Here is a 24,035-nt window from a genome sequence, read left to right as displayed (position 1 = left end):
CTCATATCCAGCTTCTCGTCCACTGTCACCCCTAGGTCCTTTTCCGCAGAACTGCTGCCTAGCCATTCGGTCCCTAGTCTGTAGCTGTGCATTGGGTTCTTCCGTCCTAAGTGCAGGACCCTGCACTTATCCTTATTGAACCTCATCAGATTTCTTTTGGCCCAATCCTCCAATTTGTCTAGGTCCCTCTGTATCCTATCCCTGCCCTCCAGCGTATCTACCACTCCTTCCAGTTTAGTATCATCCGCAAATTTGCTGAGAGTGCAAACCACACCATCCTCCAGATCATTTATGAAGATATTGAACAAAACCGGCCCCAGGACCGACCCCTGGGGCACTCCACTTGACACCAGCTGCCAACTAGACAGCCATTGATCACTGCTCCATGATTTTTCCAGGGACTGAGGTGAGGCTGACGGGCCTGTAGTTCCCAGGATCCTCCTTCTTCCCTTTTTTAAAGATTGGCACTACATTAGCCTTTTTCCAGTCATCCGGGACTTCCCCCGTTCGCCACGAGTTTTCAAAGATAACGGCCAATGGCTCTGCAATCACAGCCGCCAATTCCTTTAGCACTCTCGGATGCAACTTGTCCGGCCCCATGGACTTGTGCACGTCCAGCTTTTCTAAATAGTGCCTAACCACATCTTTCTCCACAGAGGGCTGGCCATCTACTCCCCATGTTGTGATGGCCAGCGCAGCAGTCTGGGAGCTGACTTTGTTCGTGAAGACAGAGGCAAAAAAAGTAAGATTATAAAACGCTTGTAAGTTGCTGCATATATTAAAGTCAATGCCTATCTCAAACAATATTAACATGCAGCTGAGCTGCTCAGTGCTCATTTGACACCTACAGTCTTGCCAAGAGCTGACACCTGATTTACCAGCATCACAACCACGCAAACTATGCAAGATGGGGGGCCATCTGCATCACAGTAATACATCAACTACCAGCTGAAGTGCTCAAGGAGTTCTGACAAGGGAAAACCATCCAGAGCCAAACCATCTGGAGATTTGGCAGACACATTTGTAAAAACAGTACTTCAGACTGGAGCAGACCTGTGCAGGTATCACCAGGATCTAGTAAGGGTGTTGAAGGCAAACATACTCAAGAAGTACAAGGCCCATCCAAAGAGTGGTAGAATGCAGATACGTGTCTCTTCCAAATATCTGGATGCATTTCGCTGGGCTTCCAGAAAATAAGGAGGACTTCGCAATACTTTTACCTGGGCAACTAATGACAAGCACCACCTGATAAAATCATCATTCCGGCTGGTGGCTTTCAGGATGAGGCTGAACTATGGTGCTTTGCAACCACAGTCGATAGCCATCAGCTGTATGATCATCAACAAGAAACAGACAAGAAAGATTCTACATGGTGTCTAGCACAGTTGTTGCAGCCGGGGACACTGATATGCTTATACTTGGCTGCTCACTATAGCACAAAGACATGTAAGCAGCTTTGGATGAAAACTGGCACAAAGGAACCAAAGTACTTTCCTAGCCTTGCCATTTGTGAGAAGCTACAATATGAACCTGCTGCTCTGGAAAAACCACTCCCATTTCATGCCCTGACTCGTGAGATGCTACTTCTTTTATTGCTGGACACAAGAAGGTCGCATGGAAAGTTTTTCAAGGACACCATCAGCTTCTAACACACCTTGAACAGGGAGACCTGGACTCACAGAAGGTGAAAACCACAGAAGAGTTTATTTCTAAGATGTATGGCTTGCCAAAGGTCCACAGCACTGACAAAGCAAGTGCCGTTTTGGTCACACGCTTGTGGTCATCAGAAGCTCTACCCCTAAGAAATTATGCTTTTTATTTCCATATACACAGAGCTCACTACCAGGCAGGAGTTTGGAGAAAGGCCCGCTGCCAAAACCTGTCACATCTTCCTCCAAACAAACTGGGTCAGTCACAGGAGGACAGGTCTGGTGCCACAGCTCTTAGCACTGCCAACGGTACCAGCAGGCAATATCCGTGACGGCCCAACAAGGTGCGGCAGCCAGCGATGCAGGTGCAGAGCAGCACCTCTCATTTGTACAGGAGCATGCAAAGGCAGTGAACTGGGACAAGGCTGTGTCAACGCACCTGCCCCTTACTTGAGAATACTGGCCTTACGCGCCGAGTACGTGTCGTAAGTGACCTAATCCTAAATTGATTCAAGCTGCCAGGGTATACCAATGCTCCTTGAAATACCACAACATTAACTTATTTGCATTATAACATTTCTAGTAACTCGTATAAACAAGACACTGAAATCCAAGAGCTTTCTGAAAAGGCTTTGCATATTACTTGGTCCCTTCTGTTACATCCTACAGGAAGAGCCACCTGAAGCAGGTTAATCCTACGTGAAAAGGAAATAAAGATTTACACTTCAGCGATTTCCATGTTACTGTCTGCTCTGTATGCCCCACGTACTGCGTGGTAACAGCCATGTTTGGAGGCAGCACCCCCAAATTCTCCTACAGAGACTTGTGACCAGCTTTTACCAAATGCCTCTGGCAGTTAACATTTCTGAAAACCCGACTGGTCTGTCGGGACCCCTCCCCCTGAGCCCTTGGAGGAGGGGATGCTGCCTTTCAGCCCTGCATGCCTAAAGCAGCACAGGGGCAATAAGCAGTAGGAAAGACACCCCACTCCTTGTTCCATGGCTGCAGCACTGCCTGGAAAAGCTCACTGGCTTGGGTCTAGCTCAGCTCCTGCGCCCCTCAGCATCCTGTATGTCAGCAGAGCACATGGGGCTTGTGAGACATCACACCCTAGCACTACCATTGGTCCAGGACAGGACAGCAAATTCTATCCCCTTCTCTGCGATGGAGCCTACAGATCCCAGCAGGCAATGCTCAGCCAGGCCACAGCTGGCTCTGGGACCTGCAGTCACCTGGCCTGATGGCTGCATTTGGCCAGTCAGGCATGCAGCAGCCCAAAAGCCACACAACTTGCCAGCAAGTTAAAGTAGAAAGAGCTGGATGAATGGACTATAAGGTGGATAGAAAGCTGGCTAGATCGTCGGGCTCAACGGGGAGTGATCAATAGCTCCATATCTAGTTGGCAGCCGGTATCGAGCGGAGTCCCCCCAAGTGTCAGTCCTGGGGCTGGTTTTGTTCAGTATCTTCATTAATGATCTGGAGGATGGCATGGACTGCACCCTCAGCAAGTTTACAGATGACACTAAACTGGGAGGAGAGGTAGATACGCTGGAGGGTAGGAATAGGATACAGAGGGACCTAGACAAATTGGAGGATTGGGCCAAAAGAAATCTGATGAGGTTCAACAAGGACAAGTGCAGAGTCCTGCACTTAGAATGGAAGAATCCCATGCACCGCTACAGACTAGGGACCGAGTGGCTCAGCAGCAGTTCTGCAGAAAAGGACCTAGGGGTGACAGTGGATGAGAAGCTGGATATGAGTCAGCAGTGTGCCCTTGTTGCCAAGAAGGCCAATGGCATTTTGGGCTGTATAAGTAAGGGCATTGCCAGCAGATCGAGGGACGTGATTGTTCCCCTCTATTCGACATTGGTGAGGCCTCATCTGGAGTACTGTGTCCAGTTTTGGGCCCCACACTACAAGAAGGATGTGGAAAAATTAGAAAGCGTCCAGCAGAGGGCAACAAAAATGATTAGGGGTCTGGAGCAAATGACTTATGAGGAGAGGCTGAGGGAAGTGGGGATGTTTAGTCTGCGGAAGAGAAGAATGAGGGGGGATTTGACAGCTGCTTTCAACTACCTGAAAGGGGGTTCCAAAGAGGATGGATCTAGATCGTTCTCAGTGGTTGCAAATGACAGAACAAGGAGTAATGGTCTCAAGTTGCAGTGGGGGAGGTTTCGGTTGGATATTAGGAAAAACTTTTTCACTAGGAAGGTGGTGAAGCACAGGAATGGGTTCCCTAGGGAGGAGGTGGAATATCCTTCCTTTAAGGTTTTTAAGGTCAGGCTTGACAAAGCCCAGGCTGGGATGATTTAGTTGGGGCTTGGTCCTGCTTTGAGCAGGGGGTTGGACTCGATGACCTCCTGAGGTCCCTTCCAACCCTGATATTCTATGACAAGCCCAGAAGGTCAGTGACCCCTCTACTCCAGAAACGGTCTGCAGGGCCCAGGTCCCAGCTGGGGCCCAACATAGCAGTTTGGTGAGGTCTGTGCTCCTAGCCCCAGAAGACCAGCAGCAGCTGGGAATAGAGTCCAGCTTTCTGCCTGGAGAGTGTCTCTGGCAGGAGTGCTGGGGGGCTCATCTCACCTGGAATGTGCATGAGCGCAGCTGCAGCCCCTCCTGGATGAACTGATCTGTCTGGACCGTGGTGCTGATCTTCTTCTCTTTGGTCAATGAGGCAATGGGGAAGGACCGGATCACCACCTGCTCCCCCACTGGGGCCATGGAGAGAAACAGGGGACACGTTAGCCAAATGCAGGATACAGTCTCAACCTGGCTCAGGCCGCCAATGGGCTGGGACATGCAGCCCTCACCTGCTCCCCAGTAGCTCTGGGACTGAGCTCGCTGCTCCAGGGCAGAATCAGCCTGTAGCCCAAGGCAGCGGGAGCTACATATGGGGACCGGAAAGTAAAACTGGGACCAAAGAGGGCCCTGCTTGGCAAATGCCTCTCCCCAGACCAATGGGCAAACAGCCCCTCCCCTGTAAAAGGGAATTCCTTTGCAGTACTCTGAGTAAGCCCCTGCTCTGGCCACAGCCCATTCTCAGATCTCCACTGAGGGAAAAACCATCCACCAGCCCAGATTCCTGCTGGCTCTAAATGGTGCTGGGCTCTGGTTCAGCAAAGGCAAAAAGCCCCCTACAGCAGAAGCCTCCCTCCCCAGTCCAGTCGGCAGCAGGGCAGGGCTTCAGACACCCCACCCAGGATAGATTCCTCCCTGTCCCGGCAAATCCTCCACCTCCCACGTCTGGTCTGCCAGGCAGGAAGAGGCCCCGAGGAGCAGTGCGGGGACCGGCCCACCAGGCTGCAGGGGATGCAGAGTGTGGCACAGAGGGAGGGTCCTCACCCAGCGGGTCCGAGGGTGTGCCCTTGAAAACGATGCGGTAAGTGGTGAGGAAGATGGCTCCTTCCGCGGGGAGCAGTGGGGGGCCCCCAATATTCCCTCCGGCAGCTTCTTCACGTCCGTCGGGCATGAGGTACACACGGAGCCCTTCCATGACGCACTCCTCGCCCACCAGCAGGCTGGGGCGCAGCAGCTTGGGCTGCAGGGACAAACAGGAGGAGGGTTGAAAGCCATGGGAGACAGGCCAGCCCCCCCACAGAGCCATGATGGCTGGGGAGAGGTTCACAACTGAGCCCCAAAATGGAGCTGCTTCAGTTCTTGCTGGAGACCCACTGGGCCCCCTCCCTTCCACGGCAGACAGGGTTATTCCCAACTCAACACAGCTGAGCTCAGCTGCCTCACAAGGGAGGCCTGTGCAGGCAGAGGGATCCCTTTGCACACTGCAGGCTCCCTCAGCCATGGTGCGGGGCACAGGGGGTGAAACCCAGAAGGGAGGGGATGCCCCTGTGCAGCAAGGTAATACAGACCTTCTGAATAGGAGGGAGCCTCTTGCTCTCCCTGTGCACAGCATCCAGTGTCTCTATGTGCATCTGCACGATGTCTGAGGAGGAAGGGAGATGCAGAGTTAACCCTACGGGGCAGGAGCGTCCCGTCCCGGCTGCAGGCCCCGGACAGCAGGAGACTGAGAACACGGGCCTACTGCAGCCTCTCTGCCAGCCTCTCCACTTCCTCCTGGGGGAGCTGAACCCTCGGTGGGCAGTGCCTGAGCACACCCCTCCCCTGCTCTGGAGGGGACTCACGGCAGCAAAGCGCTGGCTACAAACCCAGCCCCCTCCCCCAGAGGCCCCCCTGCGCTGGACAAGCTGTTTACCAGGGATCATGATGTGCAGCCCCTTCAGGTGCTCGTTGGTGACGCCGCTCTCTGTGCACACCTTGTCCACGAAGCGGTTGATGAAGCGGACCACGTAGTTGGCCACATCGGAGCTCTCGGCATCCTCAAACCCACTTTCCGTGTCGTAGCTGTCGGCCACACTGCCGGCAATGCTAACACAGGGAGACGCGGCTGGGAGTGAGCCTGACCACGCAGCACATGCCAGCTCTCTCCCACACTCCAGACAGCCTTGCTCTCCCGGGCACCCGGGCGAAGACTGAACCCCAGGCCCACACATACAAAACACTAGTTCCACCCACAAACTGGACAGCCCGCCAGCTCCAGGGCCTGGCAGCACATGCCAGCTTCAATCCGCCCCTCCCCACCCAGATCCTTCAGTGGCAGCTCCCACACACTGCCCACCAGCCAGCTACCTGTTGGTGACAAAGCTGTTGCTGACGCTCTCCACGTCGCCCAGCCCCGAGCTGCGCAGCAGCCGGTTCTTGCTGGTGTCGAGGGGCAGCAGCAGGTAGCTCATACGGTTGGCATAGTGGATGGCCTGGCTGAAGACTGTGCTCTCCTCCTTCTGGATCAGCTCCTGCTGCTTCTCCCGGCTCATGGTAGGCCACAGCCGCCGCTGCTCCGACGCAATCTCCAGGGCAGATTTCTCTTCCTGAGGTCCCTCCTTGCCCTCCTAATGGAGCAGGGGGACAGATCAGCCCTTTGCCTGAGCGGGAAACCTGTGTGCCAGCTCCCACCACACAGTGTCTGCAGCAAAGCACCTGCTCTCATCAGGGGCTCCTACCCCCATCTCTCCCCAGGAGCCCCAAGCCAGGTCACATCCCAGACCCTGTGCCTTCAGGCCAGTTCTTGCCTCCTCACTAGCTACGAGGAAGGCTGGGCCAGGACAGCCTGGGGTTGGTATTCCTGCCGCCCCATCACCTCATCCACGTGGTTCTCCCCGTTGCTCTCCAGGTACAGGGCTCGGATGTGGTTCTGCACGTCGCAGTAGAACATGGCCTCCCAGAACTGGATGTTGGTCCACACTACATGTTCCTGCACACAGCTGTAGGCAAACTGCGTGATGCCCGGGCTCAGTTTCTGGGGGGCAGAGAGAAAAGAGGGTCTCAGCGCAGATGCCTCCAGTATGCCAGCCCTTCCCCAGCTAATCCATGCTGTGCTCTAGCTGGGAAAGGCAGTGCCCTTGGCCAGCCAGTGACACCACAAACGGAGGCCCCTCCCTGCACAAAGCAAGATTGCACTGACTGCCCCTTCTGCGTGCCCAATTAATGCCACAGCAAACCACCTCTGCTGTCGGGGAGCAAACACTCCTGAGCTCTGCTCCTGCGAGACTGAGGGAATCAAGGTCAACACTCCCTGGCCTCTGTGACCAAGCTGTCTGAGCACCCTGCAGCTGGGTGCCACGGCCCTCCCTGCGTTCTCAAGCCCAGAGACGAGCAGCGCCAGAGAGAGGCCCAGCCACTGCTGCCATGTCTCCCGGACAGGGAGCCCCTGCTGCCCCACAGGGTCTGTCCACACTGCAATGAAAAAGTGGCGGCTGGCCCATGCCAGCTGACTCGGACTTGTGGGGTAGACCTCCAAGCTCTAGGGCCCCCCCCCCCCACATCACAGCGTCCTAGAGCCCAAACTCCAGCCCGAGCAGGAAGTCTACACAGCAACAAAACAGCCCCTCTGCCCACGCCCCGTGAGCCCGACTGGCACAGGCCTGCTGCAGGTTTTGGTTGCATTGTAGCTATACCCCGAGCGGCTACCTCTGGGCTGGGAGAAGCGAGGCCAGTGGATGCAGAGCTGACGTCTCTCCTCGCACCACAGCCTCTCAGGGCTGCCTTAGTGCAAGGCCTCTCAGACAGGCTCGAGTCAAAAGGGTTTGGGGCCCAATGGGACGGAGGCAGGAGGCAGAGTGGAGCCTTCATGCCTGCTTGAGCTACGGCCCCTGTGGGGTGACCCCCTCAGAGAACTGCCCCAGGAGCGGCACAGCTCGGTGCTGCTCTTGGCAGCCAGTCATTCCGCAGTTACAGCCAGGCAGACACGGGGCCGCTCTGCCGGGATCTGCGGCACGCACCAGGCTGCACCGGATACTTACTCGGCAGAAAGCAGTGACTAGTGGCAAAAGCGCTGCTGCAATCCCATGCTCATCCATGGCAGTGCAGTCCTGGAGCGGGGGGAGAGAGACGAGATTAGCACACAGCCCTGGAGAAAGGGGCATTCACTATAAGGCCCCAGAACTACAGATCCCCAAAATTGCCCCCCAAACCTCATCCCCGCAGCTCTGGAGAGGGGTTAACTGGTATTCGCCGCAGGGCCCCCAGAGCTGTAGACTTCCACCCACACACCGCCCCAAGTACCCTCCAGGACAGAGCTGTGCTGGCTTCCCCAGCATCCCGGAGATGGCACCAGCCCCCCGAAGGAATCCAAGGGTGTGATGGCAGCAGCCCTGGTGAACCCTCGCCTTGCTGCAGCTCCGGCCAGCCCCTTTGCGCAGTACCTGTAAACAGCAATTCATCATGCGGACAATGAAGTCGAATTGTTGGTGGTCCAGTACGGCCCTGTTCTGCTGCACATGCAGGTTCAACTCCTGGGTCAGGCAGTGTCTGGCTGCTCGGCCCTTCATGGCCCTTAGCACAGCTGGAAGCAGCTGCAGGAGGAAGAGCACAAAGTACAGCGACAGGACCAAGCTTCCAGCCCAGGCCCTGCTGAGGATTACAGGCTGGAGGGCAGTTGGTAGCAATTGGAGATGGATGTAGAATATAGAGTGCCTGCTGCAAGGCCTGATGCTTTGGAAACTCGCAGACAATCCACCCACCCACCCTGTGGTGGTCAGCACAGCCAGAGGCGACACACTGAGCCCCCTGTGCCACAACGACCCACCCTGCAAACCCACACCCTGGAGAGTTAAATGCAGCAGCACCGAACTCTCACTGCCCGGGACCCCAGCCCGTCTTGGCCACCTCCAGAGGCCAGTCCCAGGTGGGGGAAGAAACAGACAGTGGCCACAGCATTCCAGGTTTGCCAGCCCACACTGGTTAAGTGCGGCAGGTAGCCAGGCTCCGTGGCACACTGGGCAAGAGGCATGCTGAAGACGAGCGTGTGAGGCGGCGTGGGGCAGCCTAGGCAGATGGAGGACTGGACGCAGACAGGAAGCTCTCCTCTAAGCCTCTGTGTGATGGGACAGCAGAGATGTAGAGCAGCCAGGGGATGGGTGTCCTGTCTCTCCACACACCTGCCCCTTTACCACCAGCTCCCTGAGCCCTCACCTTTTTGGCTTCTAGCATCTTGTTCTCGAAGACATAGGAGATGCAGTTCCTGACCACCTCCAGGCGGCGGGCGCTGTTGGCCAGGGCACTGCCATTGCGCTCCATGATGGCAGCTGGGGAGAAAGTCGCCAGTCACTACACTGCAGGAGTAGGTAGGGGAGGCTGGCCTGTCCCCCTCTTAGGGAGACACGCTACACAGCCAGCCCATCTCACTGTCCTGCTCTGGGGCTGAGTGTTTCTGACGCCTGTGTGGGTCTCCCCTGCTCCCTTTCCAGTGGACAGCAAGGCCCAACTGGCTATGGTGGAGATGAGCAGCCTCAGGGGCATGGACCCCCAGGGAGTGCTGGGCAGCAGCCCAATTCCACAGATAGGCAAACTGAGGCACAAAGAGGTGCAGTGACTTGCCACAGGGCATGACAAGTCAGGGGCCTAGCCAGGAACAGGACCCAGCAGTCCTGACTCCTGCTCCCACTCTAACACACGAAGCATGTTGTTCCGGAAGCGAATGGTTTTCTGAGGTGGCACAGCTAGAGATGCAGAGCGAGCTGCTCGCCTCCCCAGGCAATGCTGGCCCTGCAGCTCAAGGCTCACCCTTTCAGAAGAGTCCACGGACTTCAGATGCCCAATTCGAGGCACTTTGGGCTGGACTGTCTGACCTCCACCTTCCCTGCCTCAGCTCAAGGCTGAGGGGAATCCCAGCCACACGTAAGAACGGTCTCTCCAGCCCTTCCTACCTGACAGACCCCTACAGCCTTCTCCACCCCAGGCCCACCGGCCTGCTGCAGGCTTTGAAATCCAACCAAGCTGCCAGCAGAGAGGCCAGCGGTGCCCATACTGAGATGAGCACCTGGCAGCGCTGAGGCAAAACTTCCCCCTCGTGTGGCCCTTTGCCGTGAGGCTGTGCCCTTCCTGGGAGACATACCAATGGGGGGTCCCGATGGCACCATACACTTCTTCTCCGCCTTCACAGCCGGCGGGGCTGTCTGCAGCTTGGCAGTGGCCTGGTCGATGATCCACTGGACTGTCCCCTCGTCCAAGCGGGGAAAAGGCCTCTGGTGTAGGCGCAGGTAGCAGCCTTCTGTGGGCTTCTGCACCTTGTGCATTGTCACTGCGGGGTATGGGTTCTCCTATTCCAGCAAGGGGCGCCAGTTACTCTCCAGGGCAGACCTGCCATGCTGTGTCCCTCGAACAGGGAGCGCGAGGCTCCCAGGCAGGATCTCCCTGGGGAACTGCACATGGCGTCAAGGCCAAGCCCTTCCCACACATTACAAACCAGGAGCCCTCCAGCACCAGGTGCTGACTGCCCGGCTTAGACCCAGCTGCTCTATGTTCTCCAGAGCCACAGAGACAGTGAACACCCAAGCACAAGTGGGGCCAGGAGAGCTTGGACATGCTGGGCAGGTAGGGAGCTCAGCCTTCTGCAGCAGGGCAGTGCCCTCCCAAGTCCGACAGTGACCCTAGGCCACAAAAGGCAGTGTTGTCGTGCTCTAAAGGCCGTCTCAGAAGGATGCCCTCGGTCTGAAGGCTGGTGGGGTGGTTGGCCAGATCCTCCAGATCAATTGGGACACCTGGGGGAGGAATTGCTCTGAACACCCTTCCCCCCGTGCATGCAGGGTCCCTCCAAATCAGAAAGGACCAGACAGGCAATGGGTTGACAGTTCAAACCACAAGGCCACACTCCACCTGGGCCAGCTCCAAGAACGGTCACCGATCTACCCCTCTGCCACCTCCAGCTGTGGCCAGCGGACGAGAGTTGAGGCATAGGGGTGGAATGTACCCCAAGGAGAAGAGGCTCCTGCACTGGGCGTGCAGCAGTCTGCAGAGATGAAGGGAGAAAGGCCCTCCTTCAGTGGGGGCCCCTGACCCTGCTCAGAGGGAGGCCCTGCCCTTGTGCCAGGCTCCCATCTCCACGTTATTCCTACCCCAGGCGCCCCGGCCCTCAGCGCTCACGTTTTTATGGAGCTGCTCTGCCAGCTCCTTGATGTGCCGCAGTATTTTCTGCTTGCTCCCCTCCTCGGCACGCATCCGCTTCACTTCACAGGCGACCAGCTGCGGGTGGAGGAGAGGCATGAGGGGCAGCCTCCTGCCTGGGAGCACGGGTGCCGTGTTGGCGGTGCTCCTTAGTGCCAGGCCTGCCCCAGCTCCTCCCGGACCATGCAGGACACTGCAGCCAGCAGGCAGAGGCTGCTCCCCTGATGTCTTTGGCTCACGCCTCAGTCCCTCGGAGGGGAACGCAGGAGCTCAGATATGCTCTGCGGCCCTGGGTTATTTACTGAGGGCTGTTAGTGCCAGAGACGGAGACGTGCAGGGCTGCCAGCCAGGGAAGGGAAGGGGGGGAGTTGCCCCCCCAATCACCTCTTACCTCATCAAACAGGTCAATTGCTCGGTATGGGGCACCCCTCTCTGTCACAAAGCCAGCGAACGCCATGCCTTCCAGGACCTTGGTGAGGAAGTCATCCTCCACCAGCCCCCTCTGACTGAGGAAGGCTGCCTACAACAAGGAACAGCAGGTGGCCATTAACGCACTGGCCTGAGTCTCAGCCCCCAACCTTCCAGGCAGCAGCCCCATGCTGGGGGAACTAGCAGGATGTGTGCACAGCCATGAGCCTTCCTTTCCCCAAGCCCGCTTGCGATGCAGTGTCTATTTCAGACCCAGATCCTTGGGCAGGGTTTTATTTGCCCATAAAGTCCCAGATGGTGCTGTATAAATGCCCCCCTGAACACTTTCCCCCTCTTCACAGCCCTGAGGAGTGGGTCAGAATTAGATTAATTTACAGACAGGGAAACCCAGAGAGAGAGATGTACAAATCAGAACCTGGGGGCACGTCTGAGTGAGAGCTCAGGAGTTTCTGGTCCCAAGGCCCCTACTCCGAACGCCACACTCCTCAACCCAACAGATCTCCAAGGCCTTTACAGGCATCAGTTCAAATATGGCCGCCTCTGGGATGGAACACAGGACAGCAGCGTGGTTTGAGACTGGAGCAACGCTGTATCTGAGGAACTCCAGAGGGAGTTCAGGGGAGGGAATGGAATACACCCAGGACACCAAGGCTGGAATGGTCAGTTTCACATCTCATGCAGTAGACAGCCTCTAACAGCACAGCACCACTCCCCCCATCCCTCCCTTTGGATTGGGGGAAGGAACACACTGACTCAGGGCTTGTCCAGCCAGGAAGCTTTTTGTGGAATAACTAATCTGAAATAAGTGTGTCCACACAGCCGGCTGTATCCGAATTCCCTAGGAATCTGTGCGTTCACATGGCACTGCATTTTTTGTTTTGCTTTTTAAATAAGCACACAACGCTCTGGGCAGGTGTCCCACGATGCACTGCGCAGCTGCTGGGCTCTGGACAGCCTGGGATTTTTATCACAGGGCATTGTGAAGCCACTGGAATTCTGGAACTTGGGAGCAAAGGAGCAAATTCCCATGGTTCCTCTCTTGGCATCCCACGATTCATCTGTCCCTTGTGAGCCAGCACAGTTTTCGAAAAGTCACCTGGCACGGAGGGAGCACTGCTGCCTGCAACCATCCTGACAGCCGTGAATGCACAGAGGTCGTCCCACTTGCATTTGCGGTCATGCAGCTGGGTGACTTTAGGTGTCACCACCATGCCGCCAAGCCAATCTCGGGAGAGGAGTGGTGGAGGATGAAATCAAACAGCTGCTTGTGGATGGCCTTTTCCTAGACCAGCTTCTCTCAGGGTGCCGTTTCTGGGCTCAGGAAATGAGCCCTGACTGCTGGAAAAGGGCTGCAATGCGGAGTGGCAGCAGGATTTCAGGATGACAAAGGCCACTTTCCTAGAGATTTGTGCAGAGCTCACCCTGGAGCCACAGCACGCCGACCTGGAGAAGCATGTGACCATTTGCTCACCACCTCCAACTTCATGTCTGTAGCTGACCAGATTGGGTGCTGGCAGATCAACTGCTGAGGCGGTTGTCAGGGATGGGTGCATTGCTAGAGAGGACACTGATGCCTGGGGTCAAACACACAGGAAGTTACTAGTGGATTTTCAAGGCTGGGGTTCCCAAATTGTATTGGGACCACCGGTGGGACCCATGTGCCTATTCTTTGCCCCCGACATCAGACCTCAGAGTTCATCGGTAGAAAGGGGTATTTCTCCAAGGCTGTTCACTGTGGGAGGTTCACCAGCATTAATACATGGGGGGAGTCTGGAAAGGTCTGTGGTGCCAGGACCCTTAGAAGCTAAGCCCTGTTTTCTTCAATTACAACGGGTACCTTTGCTCCCAGGACCGCTATGGACATTAATGGTGCTGTGATTCCCAGCATCATCCTGGGAGAAAAAGCTGCAGAGTGACAACGGGGCATGTGTTTGGAAGACTAAGAGATGTGCAGGAGCCCGGCGATGAGGCTGGAGACTAATGAGAAATATCTACCTTCTGTGAGAGCTGCTTGCTGTATTTTGCCACCATCTGAGAGGGTAAGAGACAGCACCCCACTGATAGGTGGGACACAAAGGGGCAGAGACCTCTGGAAAGTTACAGCCTGAGAAGCTGCTTCTGCACGCCAGCAAATCTTCAGGGCCATGGGGGCAGGTTGGCCAGTGTGCCTCCTTCAAGGCTAGGAACTCAGATGTTGAAATGCACCGTGTACAGACTGTGTTAGCCACTAGCAGGAGTGTATGAAATGGAAGTTTACTATGCTTTTCCATGCTGTGTGCAATGGTTTATGAACGGGCATTTTACTGTGTTGATGGCCTACATGTAATTCTAAACCACGGAACCTTCATCAGAAATAACCTTTATTGAACATCAAACAGGGCAAATAAAACACTTCACTGAATGTAACAGTGCACATGTGAAATCAGTGGAATGTAAATCACAATATAAACAATGCACACTTTATGGACCATAACAGTGCCAAAGTAGCTCACGTGGTCCAAACATGCACAGGTGCGGGGCTTCTGCCTGCTGTTCTCACCTAGGGATGTAGAATGGCGAGGGGAGAAACTATTGCTTGTAGTTGCAGGAGCGAAGTTGGGTCCCAGGATCCACTGTTCTCCGGGTGTTGGGATATGGAGGGAATTGTCTGTAGCTGGAGCTTGGAGAAGGGTACTGCTACTCAGCACGCATGGCTCTCCACAGCCTACAGGAAACAGGTGGGACCACAGTACCAAAATGTTCTCCAGCATGACTGTCTGCTTGTGCATCAACTCCAGCAGCTGCCTCTGCACGTGCCTCTCTTTCTCAGTTTTGTCCCTTGCCAAGTCTCTCTCCTCTCTCCACAAGGAGGCCTTCCTCCATCTTGTGTTCTTATCCCTCTTCTGGGACTCAGACAAAGTACCCTGATGTTTCCTCTCTCGTCTTCCTTTTCTTGACCCAGAGATTTGCCACGTTCTGAAACTGACAATGTCCTGTTGGGGATGAGGGAAGGCGGCGGCTGTGGTGCACCGGGTGCCGGAGCTGCGGAACAAGTAGTAGGTGTACTAATTCCAGTCTCCGAAGCAATGATTCGTGATGCTTTCCTCAATTTTGGATACCACTCCTGGAGCCCTGCAACCTGACCTGGACCCAACTGCAAGAGTCTGGACAGGTCTAAAAACAACCCAACCCCTTCGGTCAGGTCTGGTCGGCTCTGATCCTCTCCGCAGCATGCACGGCACAGTAAGGCAGTGGCAGTCGGCTGCTGCAATACTGACAGATCATGGGCACGGGAAGCCCCTACCAGGCCGGCCCCAGGGACGAGGCAGCAGCAGCTCTGGCACAGGGTTGAGGGAGGAAGGGTCAGGTTTGAACTGAGTCCGTTCTGAAAATGACATTCGTGGGTTGGGTTTGGGTCCAGGCTGGACTTCAAAATGAGGCCTGAACAGATCTATCATTCCTGTAGGACCTTCAAAGCCTGGGGCGAGCTTGGAGATGGTTAAGCAGTTTTCAGTGAGGCTGATGGCTGTGGGATATGAATATTTCAGAAACATAGCAGCTGTACAGCTTAAATTCTCTGGTGCAGATGCCATTTTGAGCACAGTGGTGGGAGAGGAGAGACGAAGTTTGTTAAATTCCCTTATACAATTATGTTGTAATATATATAAAATATGTTGTGATATATCTTGACTTTAGCAAAGCTTTTGATACAGTCTCCCACAGTATTCTTCCCAGCAAGTTGAAAAAGTATGAATTGGATGCATGGACTGTAAGGTGGATAGAAAGCTGGCTGGATTGTCGGGCTCAATGGGTAGTGATGTAGTGATCAACGGCTCGATGTCTAGTTGGCGTCCAGTATCAAGTGGAGTGCCCTGGGGTCTGTCCTGGGGGCTGGTTTTGTTCAGCGTCTTCATTAATGATCTGGATGAAGGGATGGATTGCACCCTCAGCAAATTTGCGGATGACTCTAAGCTGGGGGGGAAAGGTAGATAAGCTGGAGGGTAGGGATAGGGTCCAGAGTGACCTAGACAAATTGGAGGATTGGGCCAAAAGAAATCTCATGAGGTTCAACAAGGACAAGTGCAGAGTCCTGCACTTAGGACAGAAGAATCCCATGCACTGCTACAGGCTGGGGACCAACTGGCTAAGCGGCAGTTATGCAGAAAAGGACCTGGGGATTACAGCGGACGAGAAGCTGGATATGAGTGTGCCCTTGTTGCCAAGAAGGCTAATTGCATATTGGGCTGCATTAATAGGAGCATTGCCAGCATACTGAGGGAAGTGATTATTCCCCTCTATTCAACACTGATGAGGCCACATTTGGAGTACTGCGTCCAGTTTTGGGCCCCCCACTACAGAAAGGATGTGGACAAATTGGAGACAGTCCAGCAGAGGGCAACAAAAATGATTAGGGGGCTGGGGCACATGACTTACGCGGCGAGGCTGAGGGAACTGGGGTTTTTTAGTCTGCAGAAGAGAAGAGTGAGAGGGGATTTGATAGCAGCCTTCAACTACCTGAAGGGGGGTTCCAAAGAGGATGGAGCTCGGCTGTTCTCAGTGGTGGCAGATGACAGAACAAGGAGCAATGGTCTCAAGCTGCAGTGGGGGAGGTCTAGGTTGGATACTAGGAAAAACTATTTCACTAGGAGGGTGGTGAAGCACTAGAATGGGTTACCTACGGAGGTGGTGGAATCTCCATCCTTAGAGGCTTTTAAGGCCCGGCTTGACAAAGCCCTGGCTGGGATGATTTAGTTGGGGATTGGGTCCTGCTTTGAGCAGGGGGGGTGGGACTAGATGACCTCCTGAGGTCTCTTCCAACCCGAATCTTCTATGATAGTACGTACCACTCACTGGGAGAGGTCCTTTCCCAGCACTGTCTTGGTGGGAGTCCACTTGGGTGTTGGGAGACATCACTTCCTCAGACTCATATGGGAAAGAGATCCTGGGTTTGCTGGGAAATTTCCTCCTCACTGGAGTCCTTGTCGGGGTCTGCACTCTTGGGTGCCGGCCACAACGTACCAGAATTCAGTGGTGGCCTTCTTGAGGAAAACGTGGTGCAACTCACGGTAGAGGGCAAGTGCTGGAAGGGTTCCTGAAGGTCTTGCGGCTACCCTAGGGTTTCCTGGAACTCTACTGGCCCTCCTTTCCTTTGTTCTGACACTGGACCTCGTCCCAGGAGTGACCCCTCTCCAGGGTTTGCTTCGATGCAGGCTCATAACATTGGCTCTCCGGTAGCTGCTGCTAAGGCAAGACTGGACCGTCTCCTCTTCCCAGCCCTAGGGGCAATCCATGGTCTCTCCACGGGTCCAAGCAGGAGAAGGGTATGCAACTCCAGGAGTGTGTAACTGGGGTGCACATGGCTGCACACCAGCATTTAAATGGGGGAGGTGACATCCAGTCAACATGATCCCAGGCAAGTAGAGAACACACAAGTGAAGAGACAGGTTGATCCAGATGTGAAGCAATGCAGTGTGGGATGCAGTGGGAAGACTGCCAGTGGCAGGAAAGATAATCCAAAATAGAGCTGCATCCACACAAAGCCTTTTTCCAGACTAACTCATCTTAAAATGAACTTAACGCACTTCCACACTGAATTATCCACTTTGCAAAAGGCCAGATAATTGGAAAAAAGAATGGTCTTGTGGGCACAAGGCATTTTAAACCAAAAGGCAATGTGAAATCCACACCCACCCCTCTTCAGACAAGCTCTCAGAGGTAAGAGTTTCTCAAGCCACATTACTCACACTGCCCCCTGCAGTACCTGGGTTTTTGTGTACTCTGCCCATCCAAGTACTGATTCAGACTTAAGCCCACTTACCCTGTGACCTTCTGTGCTCTGGCTCCAAGGGCGCATCTGAAATTCCCCCCTATCCCCCACCCACGTACGAGTGGCCTTACCTTGTGGAAGCGGATGACTGGCTCTGGGTGGATGCGGATGATGTGCAGGCACCAGCGGTAGCCCTGCAGCAGCTGTGCAAACAAGCGGAGGAAGACAGCTCGGATCTCCTTGTCCTGCAGCAAGAGAAGGACAGACAGTCAGGCACTGAGAGGACGGAGCCAGAAGCTTGGCAGCAGAAATGCCTCATCAGGGAGAGACAGGCTCCGACCCAGCCGCCGGACCCAGCACCTGCCAGGCAGGAAACACAAACGGGTGACTGGAGGAAAGCGGGGGGGGGGTGGAATGGGGAGGGGGAAGGAAACCCATGCCCCCTCCCTCTGCACCGAGCAGAGGCAGAGGGAGGTCCTTACATTGCTCACAGTGAAACAGGCCCTTCGTAATTCGGTGCGGCTGTAACCCTACAGTGTCTGCTGAAGAAGCTGTCCCCAGTGCACCAGAGAAGGGGGACTTCTAGCCCTTGCTGAGAGCTAGGGAGCTCCATAAGCATTTTGCAACACCACTGTTGACTCCATAACCAGCACCTAGGTGGAAGCTTCAGCCCCACCTGCTCCTGGCCCTGGAAATAAAGAGCAGCCCCTCCCAACCCCAGCAGGGAAAGCAGCTCCTCTGCAATCCCACACCCAAGGAATGGGCACTCGGAAGGGACACACCTTAGTACAAATGCTTCTTCCCAGGCCCCTCCTGGCTCCCCCACTCACCTGCATTTTGAGGGAGGAGGCAGAGACGGTTGATGGGGGGAATGCTAAGTCTGCTACCTCCAGCTCAGGGTCCAAGATCTGCACAGACAATCAGAGAGCATGTTCAGAAAGGGAGCCCTGGCCCCTGGGAGTTCTAACACCACAGCCGGAAGAGGCCAGGACTTCCTCAATGGACCACGGAGCAGACTGCACCAGGCCCTGCCCTGCAGTGAGCCCTAGGAAGGGCCCCCAGAAAGGGCCAGAGAGAGACACGGTCCTGCCAGCCTTGGGGACCAGACTTGAAGGGGCCTGCAGGCCATGGTGCCTTTGGGCTGGGGCAGGAATTTCAGCATGGAATTCTATAGCCTGCATCACACAAGTCCGATTAGATGAACATGAGGGTCTCTTCTGCCCTTTAGATCTGGCGGATAGCTCCCTAGAGCCTCACAGGGCACAGCCTAGGGTTGGGGCCCTAGAGAAGACTCCTCAGACCTGTCACTTGGCTTGGGAGAGGGGATGGTAGCTCCAAGAAGTTTCCATGACCCTGCCCGCTATCGCCTCTCTGCTTTGGCTTCAAGCCCTGTTCTGTCAGAAGGCTGCCCACCGTGAGAAGTCTCTATGTCTGACTGACATCGCTGAGGTGCTGTGCTTCCCCCTCACCAGGCACACTCTCACTTCAGAGCACCAGCTGCTGATCAGAGGCCTGCCTCTTCAATACAGACAGAGAGATTCTTCTATCCTGACTGAATTGACGGACCCCAGACAGGCACCAATGCAGGGGACTGCCTGGAAATCACCAGCTTTCCTGAGCCACATTCTGCAATCAGCATCAGCAAGAGCTGCTAAGGCCATGCTGTTCTGGACACACATGCCCAGGGTCACAGCCCCCCTGGGAACAGCTAGCACCCGTGCAAGGAGCTCCAGGGCTGGAACTGTTTCCTGTTTGGAGAGTGAGGACCATTCACAAGACACCCAGAAACCTGAAGCAACTGCATGTGCCAACCCCCAGCACCCCAGTGTGCCCTGCGGGGAGGGAGGAAGCATGAGAAACCTCAAGTGATATGATCACAAGCTCCCAAGATGTGGGAAGACTCCCTATTCAGGCTCTGCTGCTGTGCTTGATCTCACTCCCAACACCTGCCCACAGGATCCTGGCCACAGGCCATGAGTGCTATATTCACACCCATATAAGGAACCTCTTGAGACGGGAAGGGGACCAGGGAGTGGAGCCGAGCCAGTCCTGGGGTCCCACACTTACCATGGAGAGGGCTTCTCGTGTCTGATGGAGCAGTGGCTCAGGCAGCAGGGAGATGTGAATGCACTCTGGGATGGTCACCGTCCCACCATCCAGATCTGCTATGACGACATCCAACTGAAAGCAGCGAGGCAGGCATGAGCACACAGACGGGACAGGCTTTCTGGAGTGCTCCCCACCCAGCCGCGTGACCCAGCAAAGGAGCTGCACACAGTTTTTTTTTCTTTTTAGGGGGTGGGGGGAGCAATTTGTACTTAACAGCCTCCCCCCCACACACAATCTGGTAGAGCCTACAGCACTTTGCAATCCCTATAGCTTCTTACATGGTGCCCATTGCCACAGTACCTGAGCACTCGCTGACATACAAAATAAGCCTGGGGATCCTGGCACCCGCTGGGGTGAAGCGCAGCAGCCGTGGGACAGCCACAGTAACGCTACACACCAGGGTAGGACAGGAGGAACCACCACCGTTTGCGTCTGACCGAACAGCAGGGGGGAATCAGGGCGGCTGAACGGAACTGCACAAATCAGGGTGCTACCAGGACACCAGGGTTCACAGCTGCACTCTTGCGGGAAGTGCCAGGGGATCTTACCAGGGATCAGGACCTTGGCTTTACATCTCACTGAGACTGGGCACTGAGACAGTACTGACCTCACCAAATGAAACACCAGTGCCAATCTCGCAGCACCCAGAGACTTGTCTACATATGGTTGGTCGGTACAACAGAGGTAATTTTAAACCAACTTGGTTGAAGCAGTTCAAAAGGCCAGGCAGGCACTCTTGTCTCGGTTTAAATCAGGCTAATTTCAGTTTTGCTTAGAACTGACTTGACTAAGGGCTTGTCTACACGGGCAATTTACAGCGCTGCAACTTTCTCGCTTGGGGGTGTGAAACCCCCCCCCCCGAGTGCAACAAGTTTCAGGGCTGTAAAGCGCCAGGGCAGAGTGCGCCCGGCGCTGGGAGCTGAGCCCCTCGTGGAGCTGGGGTTTTCCGAGCGCTCCGTCCCAGCGCTGCGTGACCACACAAGCCACACTCAAGCGCGGCCGAGGCATGCCAGTGTAGACGAGCCCTAAACCCAAACAAGACGCTCAAAGCGCAGTAAGTGCCCACACAGCCTTCTCAACTGATGGAACTTATCGCATCTTCAGTCACCATCGTGTAGACAGGACCCAAGCCCCAGGAAAGCCCAGCCCCAGCCCCAGCCCTGCCCTGCTTGACTTGTGAGAGATGCCTGGATCCCAGCCCCTGCTGGTCTGGCTGAACAAGTGCAGCCTGTTCCAGCAGGGTTTGTTCATCCCCTCACTCCCAGTCCCATTTCTGTACACGGCCCCACTACACGGCAAATGATCTCTTGCCCCTCCCTCAAGAGCTCTGACCCAGGAGGATTGGAGCAATGTGGGGCGAGGGGGAAGAGCTACTGCACAGACGGGGTTACGCAGTGCCTCACCAGTTCCTGCGTCTCCGAGTGGAAGATGGAGCTGACTCCAATGATGAAGGGTGTGGGCGTGCTCAGCACCTCAAGGAGCTGTGCAGGTAAGATGGGCACGTACGTGAAACTGTAACCAAAGCAGATCATCACTATAGCCCATCAGGAGCTAAGCTGGGCTCAGCATCTGGCTCCAAGACCCTGCTGCACCCTGGCCAAGCCATGCTCCAGAGCCACCCAGACTGTGCAATAGTCCCCCAGGGAAATGATGGCGCCCACAGCACACAAGTCATTTCATACTGGACTGGTGAAAGTCCTGGGAAAGATAGCACAAGGAACAACCATGGCCCAAGATGGGACCCACACTAATAGTCAGCGAATAGTGAGTAATGGTGTCAGGGCCCTTCTGCCATGGCAGGCACTCTGAACTGTGCGTGTGTCTCACAGCTAGGAGGCTTCTAGGTTTGTAAAGGGACCCGCAGTCAGGTTATTTGGCTCTAAAGTTACAGTCAGTCTGTGCCCATGTCCAGTGCTTCCAGCTCGAGGGGCGGGGGGTGTAAATGCCAAAGGAATATATTTATATTTTAAATATAAAGAACCCTTCTCCAGCGGCACTGGCAGCCAGGAACTAGGGCAGGCAGCTAACAGCAACAATGACACATCTATCTTCACTGCCCTAGCTGGAGGGGTGCAAACAGTGAGCAGCGCAGGAGATGGAACCCTGTCCTGGGCTGGGAAGGGAAGTCAGGTCACTGTTTGAGCCAGTCAACATCTCCCCTTCAGGGAGATGAGCAGGGCGCCCGCTGTCCTTAAGGAGCTTACTGTGAGGCCCGGCCGTCTCACTAACGAGTGGCCTGTATGCAATCACCCCTTCTGGGGAGGGTCACTGGGGGTTGGGCAGCTCCGGGGGCTCCTGGAGTCCTGCTGATTTCCTCTACCCCATTCAATCCAGTCACTGGTGGGGTCAGCTGGGGAGGCCTTACAGTAGGGCTCTGGAGGTCTGCAATGTCTGCAGAGTGACTTAGGTGTGGAGTGTACCACAGGGGTACCCCTAAGGGCCCAGTCCTGTAAGTGCTAAGCCTGTACTGAGCTCAGTGAGAGCTGATCACACGCAGCATCCACAGCACCTTGCTGAACTGTGCCTGGCTACCTGAGACATCCCTCTCTCTCACCATGAGGCCCTGCGGCAGCTGCAATTAGTTCATGCTAAAAGCTCCTTGGGCTCGGAGGAAGCAGCTGGCAGGGGCCTTCAATGCCTAAACTCGCTCCCTCTCTTGATAGTCTAGAGCCCAAATTTTGCTCAGAGGGTGCAGAGCTGGGGTTATTCATGTTATTTTGCTGTTGAGGAATTTAATTATTATAGATGCCTCTAAAGCCATGGACAGTGCAGCCAGAGAACATGTCTCAAGGTGTATGTAAGATTTGATTTCACCTGGCAATCCCCGATTGTGCTTGGGCTACAGTAAACAGCCCACACTAGCCATGGGACTTGGACACCATTAGTGCATGGGGCTAGATGGAAGCAGGGCAATCTACAAAGCCAGAGACGGGCTTTGCTCGGGATGTCAAGCCCCTTTGCAGCATGTAGCTTTGCTCCAGCCACGTGTCAGGTGGACTCTGCGCTTCCTCACCTGTACTTGAGGGGGAACATGAGCGCAAGCAGGGCCCGGCAGGCGTCCGTGAGTCTCTGGTAACTGCTGGAGAGAAACAGGATCTTGTGTTCGGTGAGTGCAGCACAGAAGAGACACAGCACATTGGTGATCCCTGGGGAGAGAAGGGGCAGAGCACAGAGCGCTTGCAGGTGGATTCTTCCCAAGTACAGCAGCAGAGTCCTGCTACAGCCCCACGAGCTCCTGCTCCCTCACCCCACCAACAGGCTGCCAAGAGTCTCCCCCACATCCCCACTCCTTGCTGGCAGCTGTTGCTCCTTCCTTCTGCTGCATGGGGGTGGGACTTGCTGTCCAGTGAATGGAAGAGGAAGCGTGTCCAGTCATCTTCTAGAAACCTCCTGTCACCTCTGGATCAGTGCTAGGACCTGCTAACTCACGGATCGTTTCTGAGCTTAGGGCCAGCCAGACTGCTCTGAAAGCCCCTTGGGGACTCCCCTGGAGCTGTGCACACCCCTTGGTGTCTGGTATCTTTGGCAGCTGATGCAACAGGAGCAACTGGAGCACAAATCCCTGCACAGAAAGGCCTGCAGCTGCTCAGACCCAGCCCTGCCTTCTCCTGCTGCCCCTGCCTAGGTGCTCATTCGGTGCCCGTTAACATGGCATCCGAATGGACCCACAGTTTGGGGCCACAACCAGAGCACAACTGCCAGGCTCCCCCTCACTTCCTGAGAGAAGGAAGGCAGCATGAGATGGAGAGATTCGGTCGGAATGGCGGGGGGTGAGGCACTGAACTGATAAGCCGAGGTCAGGAGCGTGGCATGGGGGGGCAGCACGAGGAATTTCCTGCAGAGGGCACTGGCTGACGGTATTCAGCACCTGTCCCTCTGAGCAGGTGAGGCCGGGGCAGAGTCTCACCGAGCTGCCGGAAGAGCAGTGCTACGCTGCAGCTGCTGACGGGAAGAGAGTCATTGATGGGCGTCTGGATCACCTGCCTGTCGCCTGCCCCTAGAGAGATCGTCCTCTGCAAAAAACAGACACACACCAGTCACTGGGATTCAGGCTGAGTAACAGACGAGCGCAGGGACCACAGGGAGCCAGCTTCCACCTCAGAGTGGAAGGCCAAAATCCAGAAGCAGCTGGGCTCCCCCAGTGACGGACAGGACAGGACGCAGGGGCCAAAGGGATGTCGTCCAGCTTTATACCCTGTGGGGTGGCCCAGGGCCGCCCACCATAGGCTACTGTGTCCTTCCCAGCTGCAGCCATGAGAGTGACTCCTCCCTGCAGGAGGAAGGGTACCCTACGGTGGGGCCGATATGTACGTACTGCCTGACACAGTGCTGCCCCAGTGAGGGAGAGCCACTGGCCAGCTGCAGAGGGGAACCACCCCTAAGACAGCTACCGCTGCACTTAGCCTGTTGGATGGAGTTCGTTCCACTGAGACATCCTGGGCACGCCCAGAAGCACACGCAGTGTTGCGGCAACTGGGGTCGCCAGTAGAGCACCGCTCAGCCCTGTCGCCAGAAACACACGAGCTCTCATTGCAGGTGCAGTGTCTTACGCAAGGAAGAGGGGAGCACCAGCTGCCCTGGACTGGTCTGAGGGATGAGGGCTGGATGGATCAGCAGAGTCTCCCCCTTTTGCAACCCTTTATTTT

The 24,035-nt window shown here is 55.5% G+C and overlaps 1 protein-coding gene across 10 annotated transcripts in view; it reads right to left on the bottom strand.

The window, feature by feature from the left end:
- SBF1 (SET binding factor 1) overlaps positions 1–24,035 on the bottom strand; it is a 151,259-nt gene that overhangs the window by 20,227 nt on the left and 106,997 nt on the right. For 9 of the 10 annotated variants that reach the window (XM_048819321.2, XM_048819640.2, XM_048819723.2 and 6 more), the window contains 18 exons: positions 23,297–23,402; positions 22,403–22,535; positions 20,793–20,901; positions 19,348–19,461; positions 18,111–18,188; positions 17,412–17,525; positions 11,497–11,625; positions 11,085–11,183; positions 10,057–10,261; positions 9,135–9,247; positions 8,366–8,515; positions 7,964–8,032; positions 6,802–6,960; positions 6,294–6,553; positions 5,860–6,032; positions 5,516–5,589; positions 4,992–5,187; positions 4,233–4,360 (listed from right to left, as the gene is read on the bottom strand). In XM_048819321.2, the coding sequence (XP_048675278.1) occupies positions 4,233–4,360; positions 4,992–5,187; positions 5,516–5,589; positions 5,860–6,032; positions 6,294–6,553; positions 6,802–6,960; positions 7,964–8,032; positions 8,366–8,515; positions 9,135–9,247; positions 10,057–10,261; positions 11,085–11,183; positions 11,497–11,625; positions 17,412–17,525; positions 18,111–18,188; positions 19,348–19,461; positions 20,793–20,901; positions 22,403–22,535; positions 23,297–23,402 (2,409 nt within the window). Of the gene's footprint in view, positions 1–4,232; positions 4,361–4,991; positions 5,188–5,515; positions 5,590–5,859; positions 6,033–6,293; positions 6,554–6,801; positions 6,961–7,963; positions 8,033–8,365; positions 8,516–9,134; positions 9,248–10,056; positions 10,262–11,084; positions 11,184–11,496; positions 11,626–17,411; positions 17,526–18,110; positions 18,189–19,347; positions 19,462–20,792; positions 20,902–22,402; positions 22,536–23,296; positions 23,403–24,035 lie in introns of those variants that run through there. The other variant, XM_048820086.2, reaches the window with a different exon arrangement.

The sequence above is a fragment of the Caretta caretta genome, chromosome 1 (assembly GCF_965140235.1).
Source record: "Caretta caretta isolate rCarCar2 chromosome 1, rCarCar1.hap1, whole genome shotgun sequence".
Classification (NCBI taxonomy): Eukaryota; Metazoa; Chordata; order Testudines; family Cheloniidae; genus Caretta; species Caretta caretta.
Note: the sequence above shows the minus strand (reverse complement) of the source record. Positions and strands in the feature narration are given on the sequence as shown.